The sequence below is a fragment of the Ursus maritimus genome, unplaced genomic scaffold, assembly GCF_017311325.1.
Source record: "Ursus maritimus isolate PB19 unplaced genomic scaffold, ASM1731132v1 scaffold_29, whole genome shotgun sequence".
Lineage (NCBI taxonomy): Eukaryota > Metazoa > Chordata > Mammalia > Carnivora > Ursidae > Ursus > Ursus maritimus.
Window position 1 is genome coordinate 18,185,810 of NW_024425452.1, and position 22,718 is coordinate 18,208,527.

Here is a 22,718-nt window from a genome sequence, read left to right on the forward strand (position 1 = left end):
CATTGATATCTAGATTTTTTCTGAAATTCAAGACTTGTTCATCTACTTTCTGTATTTTTACTGAAATCATTATGGAAATAGATATGATTCTTTTCAGGTCACCTAATGTACTTTTCAGTTTAATTTTAGGTTGATCACAATAATACCTTCTAGTAAAAATTTAGATCAACATTAACTTCTTGGTTTTCTGATTTTCAAGTATCATTTTTTAAAGAAAATTCTCTTTTCTTCCTGAAATTAAAATACTTCTTATGTACAGATTAAAGAGTGAGAAAATTCAGAAATTCCATGTCATGCCATCATGTTAAATATGATATTCTAACTAGTGTATCAATAGAGCATAGTGGTTAAATGTGAATTCTGGAGTCAGCCAAGATTGCTTCTAATCCTACCTCTACCACCTACAAGCTGTGTGACCTTCAGCAAGTAATTTAATAGAGTCTAGGCCTTAGATTTCTCATTTGTAAATGGGGGTAATTTAAAGTGCCCACTTCAGCTGGGTTATTCTGAGGGTTAAGTGAAATAAGATGCATGAAGCACTCAGTGCAGTGTCTGGTAAATCAGAACTCTTCACAGTGATATTATGCAAATTTCACTCCTGAAGTTGAAGTTCATATATTTTAGATGTTGAATGTACTCAATAAGGGACTCATTTAAGAAATTATTTTCATAGCAATTATCTTTAAATTCTAGGCATTTTAATACTGAGAATATATATATATTCTCAGTATTAAATATATATATTATATATAAATATATTATATATATTCTTAGTACATATATATATATTTATATATATATATATATATGGAGAGAAAGAGTAATATATATATATTGTGGAGGGAGAGGAGAGAGATGGATTAATTGATTGATTTGGAGACTGTTTATCCAAATCAAGACTTTTACCAGGTAGGTGAAATACCAAAACGAGTACACAATACTGTTTATTGAAATCTACACTTAGAAATTATGGTATCTGGCCAATCTAGATAATGCTATAAAAAGTCTCATCATGGTACCAGATTCCTGAATCATGGGCGTTAGGCATCAGTCATCATCTGTCAATTTGGATTGTAAGATGCATACCAGTATGAATTATATTTAGAGCATTAGATTGAAAACACAAACCTGCTCTTGGCTTTATGACTGAAAGAAGAAAAATACTTAATTCAAAGGGATAAATGATTAAAAATAAATATAATTTTTACAGTTAGAGCATATTACACCACGTTCTAAAAATTATACTGAAATATTTCCCCCAAAAGGAGGCAAGAACAACAAAATCACAGACAATACTATAACTGATAATCTAAGAACAGTTCTATTGACTGAATTTTGTTTAGAGTAAAACACAACCTCAGATATTTCCGACTTAAAGTTTCTTAAAAAAAAACCCTCTAATTGGTAATAATTAGTCACAGCTTCTGATTATTTTGCACTTAGAAATAAATAATCTATAGTGGATTACTTAATTTTTGCAATATAAGTCATCCAACTATTATTTTTTAAAATATTATAAATTCAACAGGAAAAACATTAAAATGTACAAGGTAGAAAGTGATTAATAACGCTGAAAGAAAATAAAATATCCTCAATAACAAATATAGAATAGAGATTTTCAATTCTTTTCCTGAGGTCAGTCTCCTACATTCTGCCACCCAAAACACCAAATACAGTTAAATTCCAGTAAAGCCTTGGGTTTAACTCCAAATAAACCTGGATTTCTCTCTTTCTGGAGGAAAGTATAGGTCTGTGCATCAGTGTTAAAGCTACTCAGTAAGGAGTTAAAGGAGGGAGAACTAGGGATTCAGTCGGTGAGATAAGGATTATGGCTGGAGGGTCATTTGTAGTCTAACATGTGTGATTGACCAGAGATACAGCCAATAACTAAAGATTCCTATTTTGTAACATGAATTTCACTATCATTAGTAAATCTGGATTAAAAAAAAAAAAACATTAAAAATTGAAGTATAGTTCAAGAAAGGTAAGAAGGGTATTTTTCTAAAACTCTACCTAGCATGAAATTAAAAAAAGAAAAAGCCCTCTCAGAGTTTTAAATGGCTAAGTGTGGATCTAAAAGAGCTTTACAATCCAAATTACGTCCCTAGAACTCTACTTACAGAATGTAATATAAATGATCACACACTGTACCGGAAGGCAAGTCTCATATTTTGCAGACATATGAAATATTCACTAAAAAATCAAGCAATAGTGATGTGTCTTCAAAAACATTTTACAATGAAAAAATTGACTTTAAGGACACATAATATTTATATAATGAAAATAGACCATGTTTACATTTCCATTCCTTTTACTATATTTACTTGCTTACTTGGCTGAATATGAACACATGGCACTCCTACACGGTCATCTGGCAAGGAGAGTTGACTAACGTATTATGCATACCTATGAGTTTGCTTCAAGAGGTCCTACATTTTGGTATTAAAAAAGGGAAATATTTAACACAATCATGGATAAATAATGAAATTCTTTGCCATCTAAATCATTATCCAATAGTAATCCACATCCTCACCTACCCAATTTAGAACCAGTGATTAATTTTCCATAGAAAACTATGTTACTTTTCTAGCTCTTAGTGTAGGGACATGTTATCATGACCTAATGGCTTTGTAATCTGCCCAGGGCGTTTTTGCTTCAATTAACTGAGAGACTTACTCTTAGGAGGCCATTAGATGTTGACAACAGAGAAATTTTCTTTTGATTCATAAATAGCTCCATTAATACTAAAACCACATTCTTAAACACCAAAATATAATGTACTCTTCTTACCAAAATAATTTAAATATAGGGATCTGCTTATGAAATATAAAAAAATAATGATCTGATTAACAATTAAGCAATAAAAATAGTATAAAGTAGAACTTAATTGTTTCTGTGGTGACAAAGGATGGACTACACCATAATTTTAGAAGAAATATATAAATAATGCTACATTTCAACTTTAACTCTTATTTTGTGTGATAACTGAAAATATATTTTGAATAACAATCCTAATGGAGAAAAAAAAAATCTTAGGTTTACTTCTACAATACTGAACCAAACGTGTTCTATCAGAATTCATTTTTAAATAAAATTATACAGATGTTTCTTGTTTGTACTATTATCTGTCACTGTGTACAATAAGGTTGTAATTCTCTTGTACCCTCTGGAGAGGTTTTTAAAAATACATGAAGATTGATTACCTTGTTCACAGAAATGGCCAGTAAAATGTAGTGGACAGTCACAGTGGAATGAGAACTTACCACCGGAGAGCAAGACAGGATGGCAAGTGACTCCACTGTGACATACATCCTCCTGGCACGTGGATGGTGCTTCAAGAGAGGAGCTGAGGGAAGTCCACAGGGAGCCAATCCCTTCTGTTACACCAGAAGGAGCAACAGAGGACACTGTAGACAGAGTAGAATCCTGGGATCTAGGTTAATAAAAAGATTAGAAAACACAACGTAAGTAAAAGTAGATGAACTTAAACAGATACAACAGAAAATCTGATTTAAAATAAGACAAAATAAAAACAATAGACATGCACGGTTTAACTGAGGGTAAATAGGATAATCATGTTTGTTTTCCAGTTATGGGATTTATAAATGTTGAAAATGCCTAAACTACAGAATGTGACCCTAGGTGGATCACAGAGCTGTAGTCAATCTATGTAGTTCTGAGAAGCTAAATTAATTTCTTTTAAGTAGTAAAAAACCTGGATGTATCAACCTCAAAAAGTCTGAGTCAGTTCTCTTATGTAAAATAATTAGAATCTGGCTAACCATAGTTCTGCTTTGGCTATTTTAACCCTCATGAACCAAAGATCAAGAAATTAGGCCATGTTACATTTTAGTGGTAAAACTGCTTGAACCTGAATTATTTCTAGGTTGAGTACTAGAAATACGTATTCTTCAAAGTGACTTGTATTCATTTCTAAAAGTTACCCGAGAGGTACCTGACGAATGCCTGCAAGCAATTCCCTAATTTTTTTCACAAATTTTACTACCAGCTTAATTTTTTTTCTTCTCTAATAAATAAGGCTACAACAACAATAAAATCCCTTTGTTTTAGGATGAAGTTCCTTATTTTTACATTCAAAGCCTCTTGATAATGAATTTCTTCTTTGCTTTCCAGCCTATTTTACTGTGATCCCTAATAAGTACCTTAATTTCTCTGATACCCAATGAGATTACTATTCCTTAAAAACTCTGAACTTTCTGAGTTTTGGTAGTTTGTTTGAACTACTTTCTGTGCACTGTTACTCTTCTCTTATCTAAATTTCACCTAAAGTGCCAAGTCAAGATCTATATTATTTCCTCCATAGAGCCTTCTTCACTGCTCCTGGTTCGCTGAGATGAAATTGCTATTTCCTTCATCTCTAAAATTCCACATGTCATTGTACCACTCCTAGAATATTTTCCACTGGCTTGGAATATATTTTTTACTTTATGTAGAGCCTCTTCAGTCAGGTTGAACACTGATCATTGCTTCTCAATCTTTCCTCCACACACAAATTCCTCATTTTGGCAGAATTCCTTATTCATAGTAAACATTCTATAAATATTTGTTGAATTAATGTCTTCAGAGTACCCCTGAGTATTACATACTGTTTGGACACATTGCTTTTGGAATTTTCATTTAATATAATCATTAAGGGAATTATCTTTTTAATGTAAAAAAATCTTGCTGTGATACTAATAATCAATCACTTAAATATCTGAGTAAATTTTTATTGTGTACATTGTCATAAAGATAAAAACTTTGCAAAAGAAGTCAGTTCAAAGATATCCTCTAACTGATATTTAGAGACTTAGTTATTTTTGCCATCTCCTATATATACCCATGTCAACTTACTGGAATAAAAAAAAAGCTGAAGAAAGTGAGATGATTTATGAAAACATTTTACCAAAACTATATTAATGTGCAGGTCAGTGCTTTTGTTTTACAATCCTTTTGCAACCTGAAATTCTTATTTATGGTGTTTATCAAATGTTGTAGCCATATATTTATATTTATGATTAAGTCCGACTGTCTTTTCTCTTCTTGAATGCAATTTTCACGAAGAATGGATGGATCATCTCTGCTCTTCATTTTATCCCTGACAACAATGCTTATCCCCAAGTAGGCTCTCCAAGAAATATTTTATAAATTTGAATAATTTTTGTACACATGCAATGTACCATAGTACTAACAAGAATAACAGCAAGTGAAAATAATTTTATTTTGGGGGTCAATTTCATAACTCCATTACACAGCTCTTTAGTTTCATAAATAAAATAAATACTAACACTTTTGATGCAATCTTATAATCAATTTTCTTGGATTTCATTCTATTAGATTAATATATTTCTTCCCGTTTGCACTCATAATATAACTTTGTCCCTTTAACTTCCATCGAGCACTTCTAATTTGAAGTTCATGGGATTTTTTACTCAGTATTCCATATTCTAATTTAATTTTTAGTTTTATTGTCTCTGAATGATTTCACCATTTTGTCTGTCTCTTGCTAGGGACTTCATGAACTGCAGTCAATCATCTCTTTCAGGAATAAATTAGACTGAATTTATTGTCACTACTTCTTTCTTCCACAATAGCTGCTAAGGGAGCCTATGTCTCACCTGAAAAAATCAATATGTTGCACATTTCAGCTGCTGATTATACAAAAATAATTACTATTAATTGATCCATCAATTAAAACATCAGGGTCATAAATCAAATTCTGAAAACAGCATCAATATGACATATTCTGTTATTAAGGGCAAATTTTGTATCTGATATACTACTATGAGTAGTTCTTGACTTTCAGTATTTTTCTTTTCTTAAATTATAAATTATGTCATTACTTACCTATTTTACTGACTTTTTTTTAAGATTTATTTATTTGAGTGAGAGAGAGACAGAGTGCACGTAAGCAGGGGGGAGGGGCAGGGGGAGAAGCAGACTCCCTGCTGAGCAAGGAGCCAAATGCAGGGCTCCATCCCAGAACCCCAGGATTTTGACCTAAGCCAAAGGCAGACACTTAACCAACTGAGCCCCCCAGGTGCCCCATTATTTACCTGTTTTAGAATTAAAATAAATTTGATTCAATTTTTTTAATATATTTAAAAAGAAACAAAAATTTCTTTTGATAACGTTTTAACTTATTTTTACATAAAAGTTTCAAAATATCGAGTAAATGTGGATATTTATTAAACCCAACTAGATGATGGGCATATTGATATAATTAGCAATGTAAAAAAGGAGCATTAAAGTTGTAACTACTTTAATTCTAAAAACTATGAATGTATGAGAGCTTAGAAATAAATCGAGGTTCAGGGTTTTCAAAATTGTTCCTTAGATTAACAATATTGTAAAACTTCATTGCCTTTCTTATGTAAATACTGATTTAATGTCTAAAATAGTAAATGTAGCTTGATTGTCTCTTGGGCATCTTCGGACAAGGATACAGTGATGAACCAGTCATTGCTACGACAAGTAGTAATTTCTAATGACCTTTTCTGAATGAATTAATGATTGAATGATATGCTAATTTTACTCAAAATCAAGCCTGAGCCTTAGAGAAAGGCACCTTGATATGACAGTGATTGCAAATCATGTTGTGGAAGCTCCAGGTGGAACAAGAAAAGAGGACACTCCTCTTATTGTGTCATTCCTGCCATTCTCTCATTTCTAGAAAGTTCTACAGAATCATTTGCATGGCAGGCAACAAGCAGGCTTTATTTAGCCTGAGGGATTTTGCTTGTCAGCTGACTTTATCACTGCTCAGCAAACATTGGTCTGGCTTCCACTTCTTAGAAGAAGGAATGGACTCACAAAGGTGAACCCTGGAAGCCCCACTCTGTAACCTAAAAAACCCAACTTTTAAATTATGATGAGGTATTAAAAGTAAAGAAGCTCAGCTGGAGGAATCTTAAGTTTGTGGCTCTTAACAGTGTAGGGGGGAGCAAAGCTTCAAAAATTGTAATTAGATTTTTTAAAGCCGTAAAATAAATATGTTCTAATCTAGGCAATAAAAGACATACTTGATGTAGAAATAATATATACATTTTTTTAAAAAAACGAGAATAGGGGCGCCTGGGTGGCTCAGTCGTTAAGCGTCTGCCTTCGGCTCAGGGCGTGATCCTGGAGCCCCACATCAGGTTCCTCCACTGGGAGCCTGCTTCTTCCTCTCCCACTCCCTCTGCCTGTGTTCCCTCTCTCACTGGCTGTCTCTCTCTCTGTCAAATAAATAAATAAAATCTTTAAAAAAAAAAAAAACGAGAATAGTAGTATAAACATACATATTCCATTCTACTTCACCTTTTCAGTACTAGAGTATGCTAATTGACTCTTTTTCACCTAAAAATAATTCTTAGCAGGCTGTCCTATCAGTAGGTATTGTTCTTCATTTTCCTTTTAAAAGTTGCAAGGTGTTATATTGTTTGGTTATACATCATTGATCCTATCATTTGGAATTAATCCTATATTTGGAATTAATATATTTAAGCTGTTTCAAGTTTTTCCCTTATTATCTGAGTCATACATTCCTTTTAATAGCTATATTGAGATATAATTTACAGACACAGAGTATAACTATTTAACGTGCAAGGTCCAATAAATTTAATAGATCCAGAGTGGTGCAACCATCACCATAATTTAATTTCATATTTTGTCTTCTCTAAAAGAAACTCTATATCTATTAGCAGTCACTCCCCACCACCTACCCTCAGCCTACATTCTGTATCTCTGTATCTATACATTTGCCTGTTTTTGGACATTTCATATAAATGGAATCATAATATGTGATATTTTGTGACTGGCTTTTCCACTTACCATAATGTTTTCAGGGTAAACTTATGTTTTTGCATGTAACAAAACTTTATATCACTCATATGGATATACCACATCCTGTTTATTTATTCATTACTTGATAGACATTTGAGCAGGGTTTAATTTTGGTCTATTTGAATAATGCAACTATGAACATTCATCGTCAAGCTTTTGTCTGGATGTATGTTTTCAATTTTCTTGGATATATACCTAGGAGTAGAATTGCTGGATCATATATTTTACGTTTGACATTCTGAGCAACAGCTAAACTACTTTCCAAAGAGGCTGTACCATTTTACAATCCTGCTAGTAAAATTATAAAGGTCCAATTTCTCCACATCCTTGTTTGATCATATATTCTTACAAGTGTTATGTATAATTAAATTTTTTGTGGATTTTGACAAATTTCTTAATAGACTTAAAATAGTTGCTCTAGTTCATGTAGTAGCAACTTACAACATATTTATGCCAATAGTTTTATTATTGAATTTTAAATCTTTAACAGTTACATAAGAACTATCAACTTACTATTATTTCAATTTACATTTCTTTATTCATAAGTATGGTAAGCAGAATAATGATTCCCCCAAATATATCCACATTCTAATCACTGAAACCTATGAATATATATGTTATAAGGTTGCAGATGGAATTAGGTTGCTAATTGGCTGGTTTTATTTTTATTTTTAAAGATTTATTTATTTATTTGAGAAAGAGAGAGAGAGAAAGTGGGGAGGGGCAGAGGGAGAGGGGCAGAGTCCCAAGCAGATTCTGTGCTAAGTGTGGTCTACACAGGGCCTGATATCTCATGACTCTGAAATCATGACTGGAGCTGAAATCAAGGGTTGGCACTTAGCCTACTCTGCACCACCTAGGTGCCCCTATTTGGCTGGTTTTAATAGAGCTATTATCCTAGATTATCCTAGATACACCAGATGGGCTCAATGTAATCACGAGTGGTCCTTAAAAGTATAAGTTGGTGGCAGAAGAGTCAGTGTCAAAATGATGAGATGTAAAAAGACTCAATTGACTATTGCTGGTTTTGAAGATGAAAGAGGGTCACTAGCCAAGGGGTGGACAGCCTCTAAAAGCTGAATTCTTTGCTCGAGCCTCCAAAAAAATGCAGTCCTGCCAACACCTTGATTTTAGCCCAGTGACACGCATAGCAAAATTTCTGACCTCCACAACTGTAAGAAAATATATTTGTATTGTTTTAAGCCATTCAGTTTGTCATGAATTGTTACAATAATATAACTCTTCTCACAGTGTTATTTTCCATTTATCTTTGCAAGTGTGAACTATCTGTTCATCTCCTTTGATATTTTATTAGTTGTACAGATGTTTTTCTGGATATTTAAGTTCTTTGTATACTGAAGAAACTCACTTTTTGTCATTTATGTAGCAAGTATTTTTCACAATTTTATGTTTTGAATTTATTTTAGCATATTATGCCATAAAGACAGTTGTATTTAACATAAAAATGATTAATCCTTTCTTTTACAGTTACTAGGGTTGTGTGACTATTTACATGCTTAAAATATATTCCTCATTTGTAGATTTTATTAATACTTAACATGTTCAAAAGACTGCCTGCTATGTAAAGACACAAAATTGTACTATTTCTGTGGAGTTTCTTAGTGGTCAGAACTTCAATTCCCATGCAGGATAACTGACAACACCTAGTCATATTTTAGTGGTAGCAGCTAACAGGAATAAACCCAGAGAAGAATTTAATTACTCCTTTAACTCTCAAAATCATGATATCATGATATCAAACAGAGCTTTAAACATACTGAAAAATGACTTCAAAACTTTATTTAAGAGGCATCAGGTGGCTCAGTTGGTTAAACATCTGACTCTTGATTTCATCTCAGGTCATGATCTCGGGGTTGTTAGATCAAGGCCCATGTTGGGTTCCGTGCTGGGCATAAAGCCTTCTTAAATTTCCCCCTCTCCCCAACCCTCTCTCTTCCTTTAAAAAAAAACAAAAAACAAAAAACAAAAACTTTAAATTGTCAGCATTGTCTACTAGCTCTAAAATTCATGTTGTCTTTAGTTTGGTCTACTAATTTCAAAAATAATTAATCACAGTGAAATCTTTCCGAGAGCAAAACACAGAGAAATGTTTGCTATTTAAAATGTATTTAACAGGGATGCCTGGGTGGCTCAGTTGGTTAAGCATCTGCCTTCTGCTCTGGTCGTGATCCCAGGGTCCTAGGATCAAGCCCCGCATTGGGCTCTCTGCTCAGCAAGGAGCCTGCTTCTCCCTCTCCCTCTGCCTGCTGTTCCCCCTACTTGTGCTTTCTCAAATAAATATAATCTTTAAAAAAAAGTATTTAACATAATTAAATGAAAAGAGGAAATATGTAAAATTGTTGTTAAGTACATGTAAAATTCTCATTTACCATTCAAGATAAAAATTAAGTATCAAAACAACAAATTATACATGGAATAATCAATCTGAAAACATTAATCCCAAGTTTTACTCTTCTTTTTTAGTATAACATTATTCAATAAAATAAAAATCATATCCTAATAACAAATGTAATAATATTTAACATTTTAAAACACAATTAATTCACTATTAACATAATAGTGGGATTTTAAAAGATCTTGTTTTCACATTGTCCCAATTTTTCTCACTAAAGGAATACATTTCTCATTCTCACAATTTTGTATTTTTTAGCTATTACATATTCATAGATAATGTTCTTTAGATCACAGCATTCTCACATAACGGATGTTTACGGCACTGCTGTGTGTTAGGCAGGACTTCTACTCCAGGGCATTCCAAGCCACTGTTTCTCAGTATATAGGGTTGGTAACTTTGAAGAGCTGTACTCTCATTGATAGATTCTGATTCTCCTTTTCCATGTCGTCCCTACTGGGGTTTGCTCTGAATCACAGAGAACATGCAAGCTGTCCTGATCTTGACTCTAGAGCCCAATGCTGGATGGGAATTAAATTAATGTTTTAGGCCAATACGCCAAATCAGGAACTATCAGAAACCCTGGATATCTTTCCTTTTCTTCCTTTCCACATCTTGAATTCTAAACCTCCCCCCACATTTTTAAAAACTAAGAAAATATCTCTTCTGCTCTCTGTCAGTTCTACTACGTTCATATTTTCTTTTCAGTATCTCTGACTTTAGTTCCTGTTTTTCTTTAAGCCACTCTTCTCACTGTTTTGTTCTTATTATATTACTCCCATGCCAAGAATTATTCCAATTGAAAATATACATTCTTGTGTGATTTGATTCTATCTTATTTTTCAGGTTTATAAGTCTCCAGTGCCTTAATATATGTCCAGTATATGTTCTAACCACATCTTAGTGTCGTTTTATCAATATTTCATGCTTCATGCCTTTCATATGCTAGGTTTCCCTAAAGTGCACTTTTACCTTAAAATATCCCTTTCTTTCTGTAAGACACAAAAGAACTTCCTTTAAGTTCCAAACTTACTGTCTCTAAATTTCTTTTGGCTTCCCCTAAACATCATTAATTGTATCAATATTATACATATATCTAACTAAAGAAATAATACCAAATAACTCTAACGCTAGAAGTACACAAAGTGAGAGTGTTTATTCCTATCCTCCTCCAGCCCAATACCACTCCATTCACAAGAGGCAATCACTCTATGTTCCATTTTGGACAAAAATATACCTAGATTATATGGACATATAATTTTTTTAATCAGTTTTTAAGCAACTGAAATTGAATTAGAAAGGATAATACTAGCTCCTGTAATAGACATACCTTGAAATCTCAGTAGCTTAGCAACATAGAAGCTTACTTCTTGCTCATATAAAGTTCAATCAGCATAGGTGGAATGGAAAATTGTTTCCTATAGTCATTCAGTGACATTCAGAGTCTCAGGAGACATAGTCTTCACCATTCTCACCATGTGGTTTCTGAGGTTGCCTTGTGTGTCAAATGCAAATATCTAAATAACTAACCAGGTAAGAGATGGGGGAAAGATGGAGCATGGAAAATCTGACTCCATTCCACTCCACTGGCCAAAACTTAGTCACATGGCCAAATTCATTGCAAAAAAGGATGGCAAGTAATCTAGCTCTATGCCAGGGAAGGTTGGAAAATTAGTTTGGTGAATCCAGCCAGCCTCCGCCATGGAAATCATGCTATAAATATTGTTATTCAATAAAACTAAAACAAAAAAAAATTGTATGCTTTTTCCCCTCACAAAATATCTTGGGGATATTTTACGGTCATTACATATAAATAAGGCTAAGAATTTTTAATAAGAGAAGTTCTTGGTGTAAATGTATCACAAAGTATTTAATCATTTACCTATTGACATAAATTTATTCATACATTTTTAGTATAATTTTTCAAATTATACATACCATAGAAAATTCACTGTATAAATATCTTATGCACATCTATGACTATATCTGAAGAATAAATACCTAAGAGTAAAATTCGTTGGGTGAAGTAAGTATGCCAAATTTGTATTTTAATATACAGTCCATAAAAGCCTGCACAAAAGTAAGCTCCCCAGATTGTTTTTGGTTACTAATTTCCCCAATCCCTCACCAAAATTAAATATCATATTCATTTCCTTGGTTATGTATCTTACGAATAAGCATTATAAAATTATAACCTCACTGTTGTTTCTGATTTGAATAATGATTTTTAAATATATCATTTGTCATTTACATTTTATCTATTTTAAATCACTAGAATATATACTTTTTTCACCTTTTCAATTGGGTTATTTGTTTTTACTTCAATTTATAGGAGATAATTATATATGACAAATATTGCTCTATTTTATGTCTTTTCAAATAAGATTTCCTGGTCTTTCTGAGCATTTTGTATGTTTTCCATTTTCCCTCTTTTGTTGTTCCTGTTGAAAATTAATTTGCTACGTGCAATCATCCTCCTAATATAGGAAACTTGTCTTTCTTCTCTGGATACCTTTAAAAAGTTCATCATCAGGGATTTTTCTCATTATTTTGGCATTTTAATAATTAAAAACTTTATCTCTACTTTAGCCTATATTTTATGTCTGTCTTGTAGTTGGAATGTTTTTTTAGCTGTTATATTACCCAAAATTGAAGTCACCACTTTTTTCTTTAATCTTCCAGGAACTTCTCAAAATGCATACCTATTAAAAGAACACTTCATTTTTTTCAACACTAATATACATAAATGTTGCATTTGAATGTGCGGTGTTTGTGTGTGTATCTTTATGTTTTTGTAGTTTTCCATATATTCTAGATGTGAGTAGACTTAGATATGGGTGTACAGCTTGCAATTTTTAGAAAATGCTTAATATTATTTTGCATAGTTGTACCACAGAACACTTAATTGTTATTCTATGATTATCTCTCTTTTTAGGACTTAAAACCTTAAAGCAATTTTATTTATTTACTTACTCTGGTAATTAGTACTTCAATAATTCTGACATATAGTAATTGCTAAAGATGTATTTTTCAACTTCATAAATTTTCTAATTCATAGCTATATTCCCCACATAGCTATGGTGTGGCATAAAAAGAAACAAATAATTTTAAAAAATAAAATCTACTGGATTCTTATGGAAATTGAACTTTATACCATGGATCATTAGAGAAATCTACAAATTCACAATCTAATCCTTATACTATTTAGATTTTTGAGAGCAAATTAAATTTAAAATGACATACTTATAAAAACAGTATTTTTGAAATTTTTGGCTACATTTACATTTAGAAATCATTGAAGTTTGAGTATCTTTCCATTGTGGAGAATAAGAAATATATAAATGGAGCATTTTTAGTAAGTGTTTTATGTCAAATGGAAACATTTATTATAATAATTACATTTCATTTATGGAGAGATACTACTCTGTAATACTTCCAAATTAGCATATAACTTACAGGAAAGAAGAATATTTTAAAATATCAGCCAGGATTAAAAATGTATGATTACTTATTACCTGGAAAGTGCATCCAAATTAGAGACAGACAAGTTAACAATCAAGTGTCATGATTAAAATCACATACTTAACTCCAGCCTTAAGAACTTGGGCACTGGCAAAAACAAATGCAAATCTGTTTTCTAGTCTTACAAAGGGAGAGGAACTTTCCCATGTTCATAGGAGCCCCAGAGTATTTCACAGAAACGACTCATTAAGGAATCTAGATCTAGACATTACCACTCAGGATTTGAAAAACAAAGATGGTTCAAGAGAGAAGACATTATCAATCAATCTAGAGTTCATTGCACATCATTCATGAGTTCATTGCACATCATTCATTTATGGTTCAAGAGAAAAGACATTATCAATCAATCTAGAGTTCATTGCACATCATTCATTCATTCATTCATTTATTCAACCTAAAAGGACTAACAGAGGGGTGCCTGGGTGGCTCAGTTGGTTAAGCATCTGAGCTTTTAATTCGGTCCAGGTCTTGATCTCAGGGTCATGAGTTCAAGCCCTGTGTCAGGCTCCACAAAGGTGTGTGGAGCCTGCTTAAGATTCTCTCTCTCCTCTCCCTATGCCCTGCCTCCCCTGCTTGTGCTCTCTCTCTCTCAAAAAAGTAAAAATAAAAAAAAAATAAAAAATAAAATGACTTATGGAGTTCTCTCTATGCATCAGAAACTCACTAATCAAGACGATATGCTGAGCAGTAGAACCTAGGCCCTCCTATTTATAAACTTTCCATCTTGTGGGGCTGAGAAAAAAAAAAATCAGGCAATTGCGAGACTGCATAATGTACTGAGTGCTAACTGTAAATATAGCACTGCTCTAAATGTTTCAAATGTGCTAACATAATTTAATTTATGTATTAATAATACAAAAGCATGACTATTTTTATTTTCCTAAATTTACAGATGAGAAAACAGAGGTATACACTTAATAAACTTGCTCAATGTCATAAGGCAAATATATGGTGGAAATGGATTTGAAACCATATAGTCTGAACCTTGAACTAAAACTTCTCAAAATTCTTACATTCTGGCAGGGGACGAGAGGGGATATACTGATGACAGAGGTGTGGACAAATGCTACGGTAAGAGAGTAGAGCAAAAACTATCAGAAAAGTTTCTTCAAGAGGTTTATGGCTGAGTCTTAAAAGACAAGAAGAAGCTTGCTAGAGAAGAAGGGTGGGCAAAGAAGTGTGTGGTGTGGGGAACTCAGAACCCTGTCAAAGGATGTTGCGTGTCCAAAGACTCAAAAGAAAGAGACAACATGTGAGGGGAACTGGAAATGGTTTGGTGTGGAGAAAGTTACAGTGTGTGTGCATCTCCATTCGTGTGTGCGTCTCCATTCGTGTGTGCGTGTGTGCGTGTGTGTGTGTGCGTGTGCACCAAAAGGTTGAGTCTTGGGAGACAGGCAGGGGCTGGATCATGGGGAGATTTGTTGACCACATTTAAAGGCAATGTGAAGCCATGAAGGTTTTAAGCAGGAAACCAATAATCTGTATCTGTTTTGAAGTACCATTCTGATTTCAGTGTGAAGAATAGTTTGTGAGGGAGAAGCAGCTGGAAGTAATTAAAATTTTACAGAAATAAAAATAATCAGATTGAAACTTGAACTAAGAGAATGTTATTGGGGATGTAAAGAAGTGAAAGCATTTGAGAGAAATTCGGTGTTGAGAGTTCAGTTAAATTATTCTATTATTATTGCTGCTTTGGCATCCATTTTGTGGTGAAGCAGCCCATGAGGTCCTTGAATTGACATTAACCCCTCCCATGAGTGCATGCACTGGATAAGAGCTGGCAGAGTCACAAGTAAATGTAAGGTTTTAATATGATTTCCCAACTGCCTTTGTGATAAGTAGTCTCCCCCATCTCCCAGGGACTTCCCCTGTGTGCCACTTGGATAAGATCCCCATGGCATCTACCAAAGTCCTGTTCCTTTTGGTTTGAACTGACAAACCTGGCTTTGGCCCAGGAGCCCCACAGAACTTCTCCGACAGACCCTAATAAAGGCATTTGTTCGAGGTCCTCTCTCTCTTCACCAAACCCTGCCTTGATCTCTTGTGTGGCTCCTCAAGGCATGCTGTGTACTTCCTCCAGGACCTGTGAATAATAAACTTCTCTATTTCAATTCCATTGTGGTTTTTTGTTGAAACACACCTCATCATCTAACATGTGGGGGCTCTATTTAACAAATGTTAATTTAACAAAGCCACACTTGATTTCCAAAAGGACTTTGTGATCAAGTTAACATATGAGGTGTGCATTAGTCAGGGGCTGTCAGAAAACAGGTGCAAACTCAGAGTAACAAGTGAGTTTAATGAAGAGACTATTTTCAAGTTGGAAAAGCTTAAGAGAATCAACAAGTGATTGAAATGTGTCCCAAGAATAGAATCTGTTACTGTCATGGAACTGAATAGGCAAGCAAATGAAGTAGTTTCTGCATTGTGGACAAAGACGTAGGTATAGAAGAAGGACCACTTGATAAGAGCTGTGGTCCTGAAGAAAGGAATGCAGCTACCACAAATTTATAGCCAGCTGAAACAAAATAGAGAATAAATAACGTGATCTCTTCCTCTTTCTATTCCTTCAATGTCTTTCCTTCTCTTTGGCCAAACACAGCTGAAAGTCAGAGGCCAAAGGGATGTGGGTAGTTGCAGCCCATAGATTTCAGCCTCCCAGGGTACTAAGAAGGGTGGAAAAAGATGGAGAGTAGATCTGGAAGTGAAGGAGAGAACAGGTAGTTCAGGGAGAAAGGTAAAAAAGAATAGGTGAATCTCAGATTCTGGAGCCATGCAGGAGGTCAAGGTAGGGTTTAGTCAGAGAGAGAGAGAGAAAGAGAGAAAGAGACAGGATCTAGAGCAAACGCCTTTACTCTCACTGAATGAACAATATCATTTGGTGTTATGGAAGATAAAAATTTCATGCTGGGGACAAATTATCTCAATCTTGACCTAAGGGGAAGATGGAAGATATCTAACATAAATTCCTCACTGTACCTATCTCCTTTTTCCAGAACTAATTTTTTTTTTAACTTAAAAAACACTTCTTTGGCAATTCAGGAGAAGAAACTTGAGCACATGAACTTATATCACCACTTTTCATGAGACGTCAGTAAAATATATCTTTTACAAATAAATAGTGATCCATTTTATTACACTCTTGCTCAGTTGGGTCACAAAATCACAACCCTCAATATCTTCATTCACCAGGGGACAGATAGCAGAACTGCAGGCAATGTGATCAAGGGGATGTAATAATTTCTCTAAAGAGAAAACCATATGGTTATTACAAATGCCTATTACATAAGGGGAACATTTTAAGAGGTTTATTTTAACATACTAGGCTAATACAATAGAGCCACAAATAACTAAAGCAATGATAGAAAAAATGTTCATTTTAAAATTAAAAAGGCTAAAGAAAAATATGAGACACAATAATTTTACTTTCAAAACATGAAAACTTACATTAAATGGTAGTCATTGGTTTCTCACTACTGGGGAAGAACCTGATAAATTAATCTGAGAATCTTAAAGTAGGCACACAAGAAATTAAACTCAAATCCAAATGTAAAATCATTACTTAAAATTCTATTGTACTATAGAGAACAAGCTCAGGCACTTAGCACCCTATATCATTTTCCATTTAAGTTCTAAGGAAGATGTAAATAAAGTTCTATCTTTCATTAATTTTAGAAATGTTTGCTGTACTATTTTTTTCTTTATATAAACCTTGGAATAGAAAAGAATGTTATTTGTGTAGACTGGTCTTTTTCAAAAATACACCAGATGACCTAAGAAAATAACTAAGGAGATCAAAAGGTGCTGAAGCACTGGATACTCACAGACATTAAAGCAGTATTGTCCATCTCATCTGGTTCTTAAACACTCAATATTATATTAACTGAAGCAATGGAGCCAACCTTGTCTGATATGAACGTCTATTAATGGCTTGTCTGTGAGAAGCTAGGCAATTGGCTTTAACCAGCAATATCCTCAAAACAGTAGAGACAGTCTATGTACCATCACTTCTTATGCATTCAGACGTGATGCCTTAAAACATTTATAATCTTTCGGCTTATCTCAAGAAAGGTAGATATGTTTAATAACCTTTTCAGTGGCTCAACTCCATAATCTCCATGAATTTTAACACCATATTTCAGAGAACTACCAGGACTATTCAAGGTAAGACTAAATGGGCCTTAGAGAATTATTGTATAGCAGTGGCTAATAACCAATAATAAACCAGGGTTGCATCTGACATCTAGACAGACAATCTTATTTAATTGTGTTAAAGTATCTCAGGAATGCCAAGGGGGATTCACTCTGAAGGAGAACAATGTGGCACCAACGCTGAGGCACAAGACAAGAAAAATTATAAAGAAGTAAATTATCATAGTAGTTACTACTTTTCTAGTCAAAAAGTTTTGGTGAAGTGGGTCTGACTGAAAGCCAAGTAAAGTAAGTCAGGATATATTTGAAATGGAAAAAGGTGTTACGCTAATACACAGAAGGAAGAAATTAAGACCATATCAAGAACTTAAGAAGATGTCACAGAGAAGTCAATTGATCTAAATCCTCAAGTATAGAGAAGAGATTCCCAAATAGCAAAGGTTATCCTAGGCTGAAGAAACAGTACATAGAAAAGTGTGAAATATTTCCATTACTGGTATAGTTGGAAAATTTTATAATTACAGAAAATGGATGCGGAAGTCAATATAAACTATGATGGGATTATAGTTGAACTATTCTTAAATGCCAGCTTTTGCATAGATTATCTTACAGGCGTTGATAAGTCCCAATTTCTCTGTAGAGCTTCAGATCAGAGCCATACGTGCAAGTCTGCAACTCCTTCTGGATGTCCCACAGGCACCTGGATTCCTACCCTCTCTGTCCCCCAAACCTCATCCTCTTTCCTGGCTCTCCCATATGGCCCAAAGTCAAATTAGAAATTTTTTAAAAAATATATTTTATTTATTAGAGAGAGAGAGTATCCAGGGGGAGGGAGAGGGAGAAGCAGACTCCCTGCAGAGCAGGGAGCCTGATCCAGGGCTTGATCTCAGGACCCCATGATCATGACCTGAGCCGAAGGCAGACGCCCAACCCACTGAGCCATCCAGGCACCCCTAGAAACTTCAGCATAATCCTCCTTACTCCCTTTTCCTTAGGCCACACATGTACGTCATTACCAGGATCTATTCAATTCATCAGTATGTACCTCTGAACTAAGTCCCTTTTAACTATTGATACTTCTTGCCTAGGTGATTGCAAAACCAATCCATTTGGCTTCCTTGCCTTCAGTCTTGGTCCTGTCAATTTATTCACCACAATGCAAAGAGGGTAATCATGTTAAAATGTGAACCTGATCACATTACTCCCCTTAGCACATTCAGAGACTCTCTACTGCTCTCAGTACCAACTTTAATGTGATTACCACAGCTTTCAAAGCCATTAGCAAACTGGTTCTACCTCCTGAGGAATCTCTCAGCTTTCAAACAATTTGTTCTCTTGTTCTTTGTTCTACTGGTTGAGGCCAATTTACACTTCAATTCTTAACTTAGAATATGGTTCTTTTGGAAAGCTTTGCCTGACACTCAGGTCCACTTTAGACATACATCCCATAAATTTAGCCCCCTGTATATCTATCAGAAATCTAATCTCCTTCTACAGTAATAGCTTATTTATTTATATATTCTCCCTAGAATCTAAACTGTAAGCTCAGGGATTTTATAAACCTCTTCCCTCTTCAATGTATTCCAGTCTTTTGAATAGTGATGACATTCAGTGTTTTTAAAATAGGTGAATAAATGTGTAGGGTCTTGATCAGAAAGATCATTACATATGTTGGGAAGCCTGGACTTTATTCTTCTTTTTTTTTTTTTAAAGATTTTATTTATTTATTTGACAGAGACAGCCAGCGAGAGAGGGAACACAAGCAGGGGGAGTGGGAGAGGAAGAAGCAGGCTCCTAGCAGAAGAGCCTGATGTGGGGCTCGATCCCAGAACGCTGCGATCACGCCCTGAGCTGAAGGCAGACGCTTAACGACTGAGCCACCCACGTGCCCCTGGACTTTATTCTATAAGTCAGTGGTTTTAACTATATGTCAGGAAGTACTGAAATCCATAATGTAAACATGGAGGTTTCCATGAGCATCAATATTCCCCAAAATTAATTATGTATCATTTAAATTAATTAATAATTAATATTTGTGTGGTTTAAGATAAAACATAACATTTTAATGTAATTTTTCTTTGAACTCTGCTACTGGAGTAAGGTAGATTTCTGTGAGTATTTGTTTACTCTTCTCAGCCTTTAACTGCACACAGCAGAAACTCTTAAGAAACATTGCTGTAGTGTTCGGCAGGTTTTATGCTAAGTGAAAGGATATGCTTAGATATAAATGTTAAGTGTTTGCAACTTTTCTATTGAAAGTAATAAATAGGCATTATATTTTATACATTGGCTTTCTTATGAGAATAGCTAATAAAATCTTGCCTTATTTGTATCACGATAGTAGGGTCTTAGGTCACTGCTAATGCCACAACCATCACCACAAATAATTTCACAATCTTAAATATTTCCTCAGGATTTCTGACCACCATGGTGAGCCCCAGTGTTTCATTTTTCATGCCATTAAAGAAGGCTTCATTCAGGTCTGCACTGAATGATCCCTCACATGACACTGTGTATCCCAGGGGGACCACTGCACCAGAGCCCAGAATCAGCTGGGCTCTGGCTTCCTCCAAGTGTAAATGAAGTTGGTGTGAAGACAACTTGTAAATTCAGGGGAGTAATCCCATGGGGATGAATTTTACCCAACAGGAGTCAGAGGGAGAGAAGGGGTCAGTGAGTACATTAATCTTTCTCCTCCAAAGACTGTTGTTATGATGTCCTGAATAAGCCACGCATAAGATGTCCCACATGGCTGAGCTATGACTGTTATGATATTGTGGTCCCATTCCTCATTCATTCATTTATCCTCATTCTTTTCTGCTTCATTTCCTGATTCTTCTCATTCTGGGGACTAACCAATATAAACTTTTAATTGAGATTCTCTTCTCTAGGGAATCTGGAACAGATTTTAGTGACTTACTATAGTTCTGCTCCAGGAGGCCTTGATTCTCTAACCCCTTTTTATATCATTGTGTCTATTTTCTCATTATTTAGAAAGTATTATGTTATAACATTATTTAAAAAGATTTATGACATTTCACAGGATATGTTAGTTTGGCAAACTGTGGGTGTGTGCGTGTGTGTGTGTGTTTTGATGTCTGTGTAGCACATACTATGTTCAGTCTATATCACTATACCAGATATATCAGTTTGCTCTTCCAGAGTCACTCTCCTGCTTGCTCCACCAGGGTCTATGTACAGGAAACTGACCCATCTGATCACATCAACGGGGTTTCTATGCTCTCTGGCTTTTGGTTTCTTTGGCCCAATGAGGAACCCTAGCCAGTGTTGGGAGGGAAGCAGGAAACTGAGGTTAGGGTAATATTTATCCCTGGCTGAGGTCATGTCAAGCTGGCTGAATCCCTTGATGGAAGCCACTGCTCCTCCATATCTTCCCCTTCCCTTGTTTCTTTGGGCCTAGGGGTGATAACAGCTTGTCAGCTGCTTGCTGGGGTTTCTCTACTATCCTTGTGGTTTGACCACACTCCATTCTCCCCTGCATTATTGCCACCTAGTAAATAAATCCTGCTTAAGTTGTTCTAACATGTTGTGCTGTTTTAAGTGTTTGGACCCTGACAAAGACACCTGTCAATACACTGCCTTTGAGGAAATGACCTTGCAGAACTGACCGAAGATATGAAAATGTATGAAATTACATATTACAGAGTAAAAGGAAACAGAGTTAAGGACAAAGTTTTGGAGACTATCAGCTTTAAAGGAAAGCTGATGTAAATGATGACTTGACCAAGACAGAAAAGAAAGAATATAAAAGCGAGAGTAAAACTTGGAAAGGATTACATGGAAAATCAAGCATAAAGTGTTTGGAAGAGAAAGGAAAGTAAAATGCAATGGAGACACAGAAGGAACTGAGGTTTGAAACACATTCGCTTATTTTTAGCATTTAAGCCATCACTGTTGACCATGATGACAGCAACTTCAGTAGAGGTGGTAAAGCAAAAACCAGCCAGTCATGGACTGTGTTGTGAGTAGGAGGTGTAGAAGTTAAGAGGAAAAAAGTGAGACCTACTCTTAAAAAAAACCCTAAAACTTAGGGGAAAAAAAATTTCTGAAATGATTAGATGTTCAAATTCTCATTAGAAACTTCCTCAACTGAAATGATGTTTTTCCAGTCTATTGTTATCATCTTTCTTTTCTCCCACTATCCAGTTTTCTCTTTGTAATTTATTTTTAATTAATATTTCTATTAAACAGATAAGAAAAATTCATGTACATATGAGTTACTGGTAGCAAAATGTTTAGTGATGGGGATTAATGTTCTACCATATTCCTTTTATCTTTTAAAAATTATTTAAGACATTTTGATTTGTTTCTAATTGAATTAAATAAACATAACCATTTATGTAGTAAAGACGAATTACTGCTGTTTTAATTCAACTATTTCACCTCAAAGAACATTGTCTAATCTACTGTAAGAATTAATTCAATTATACCACTTTAATAGCCACGTGTGTGGGGTAAAAAATTTACATGTTTGTGTACATATAGGTGTGTGTGTGTGTGTGTGTGTGTGTGTGTCTGTGTGTGTAAAATGTCCTAATGTACAGAAAACAGCAAGTAGGTCACTCTGTTGTATGTTTGTCCATTATACAAATTATCAAGAGAGTGTTTATACTTTCTGACTTCATTTCTTCCTCTAAATATCTAGACTACCACCATGCTTATGGTCTGAATGTTTGTTCCCCCAAAATTCACATGTGGAAATGCTAGCCCCAAGATGGATGGTATTAGGAGCAAGGGCCCTGGAGAGGTGATTAGGACATGAGGGTGGAGCCCTTATGAATGGGAT

At 34.5% G+C, this 22,718-nt stretch overlaps 1 protein-coding gene across 1 annotated transcript in view; it reads right to left on the reverse strand.

Moving 5' to 3' along the window:
- EYS (eyes shut homolog) overlaps nt 1–22,718 on the reverse strand; it is a 1,466,842-nt gene that overhangs the window by 423,958 nt on the left and 1,020,166 nt on the right. The window contains 1 exon segment of the mRNA XM_008684895.2: nt 3,204–3,433. Coding sequence (XP_008683117.2) covers nt 3,204–3,433 — 230 coding nt within the window.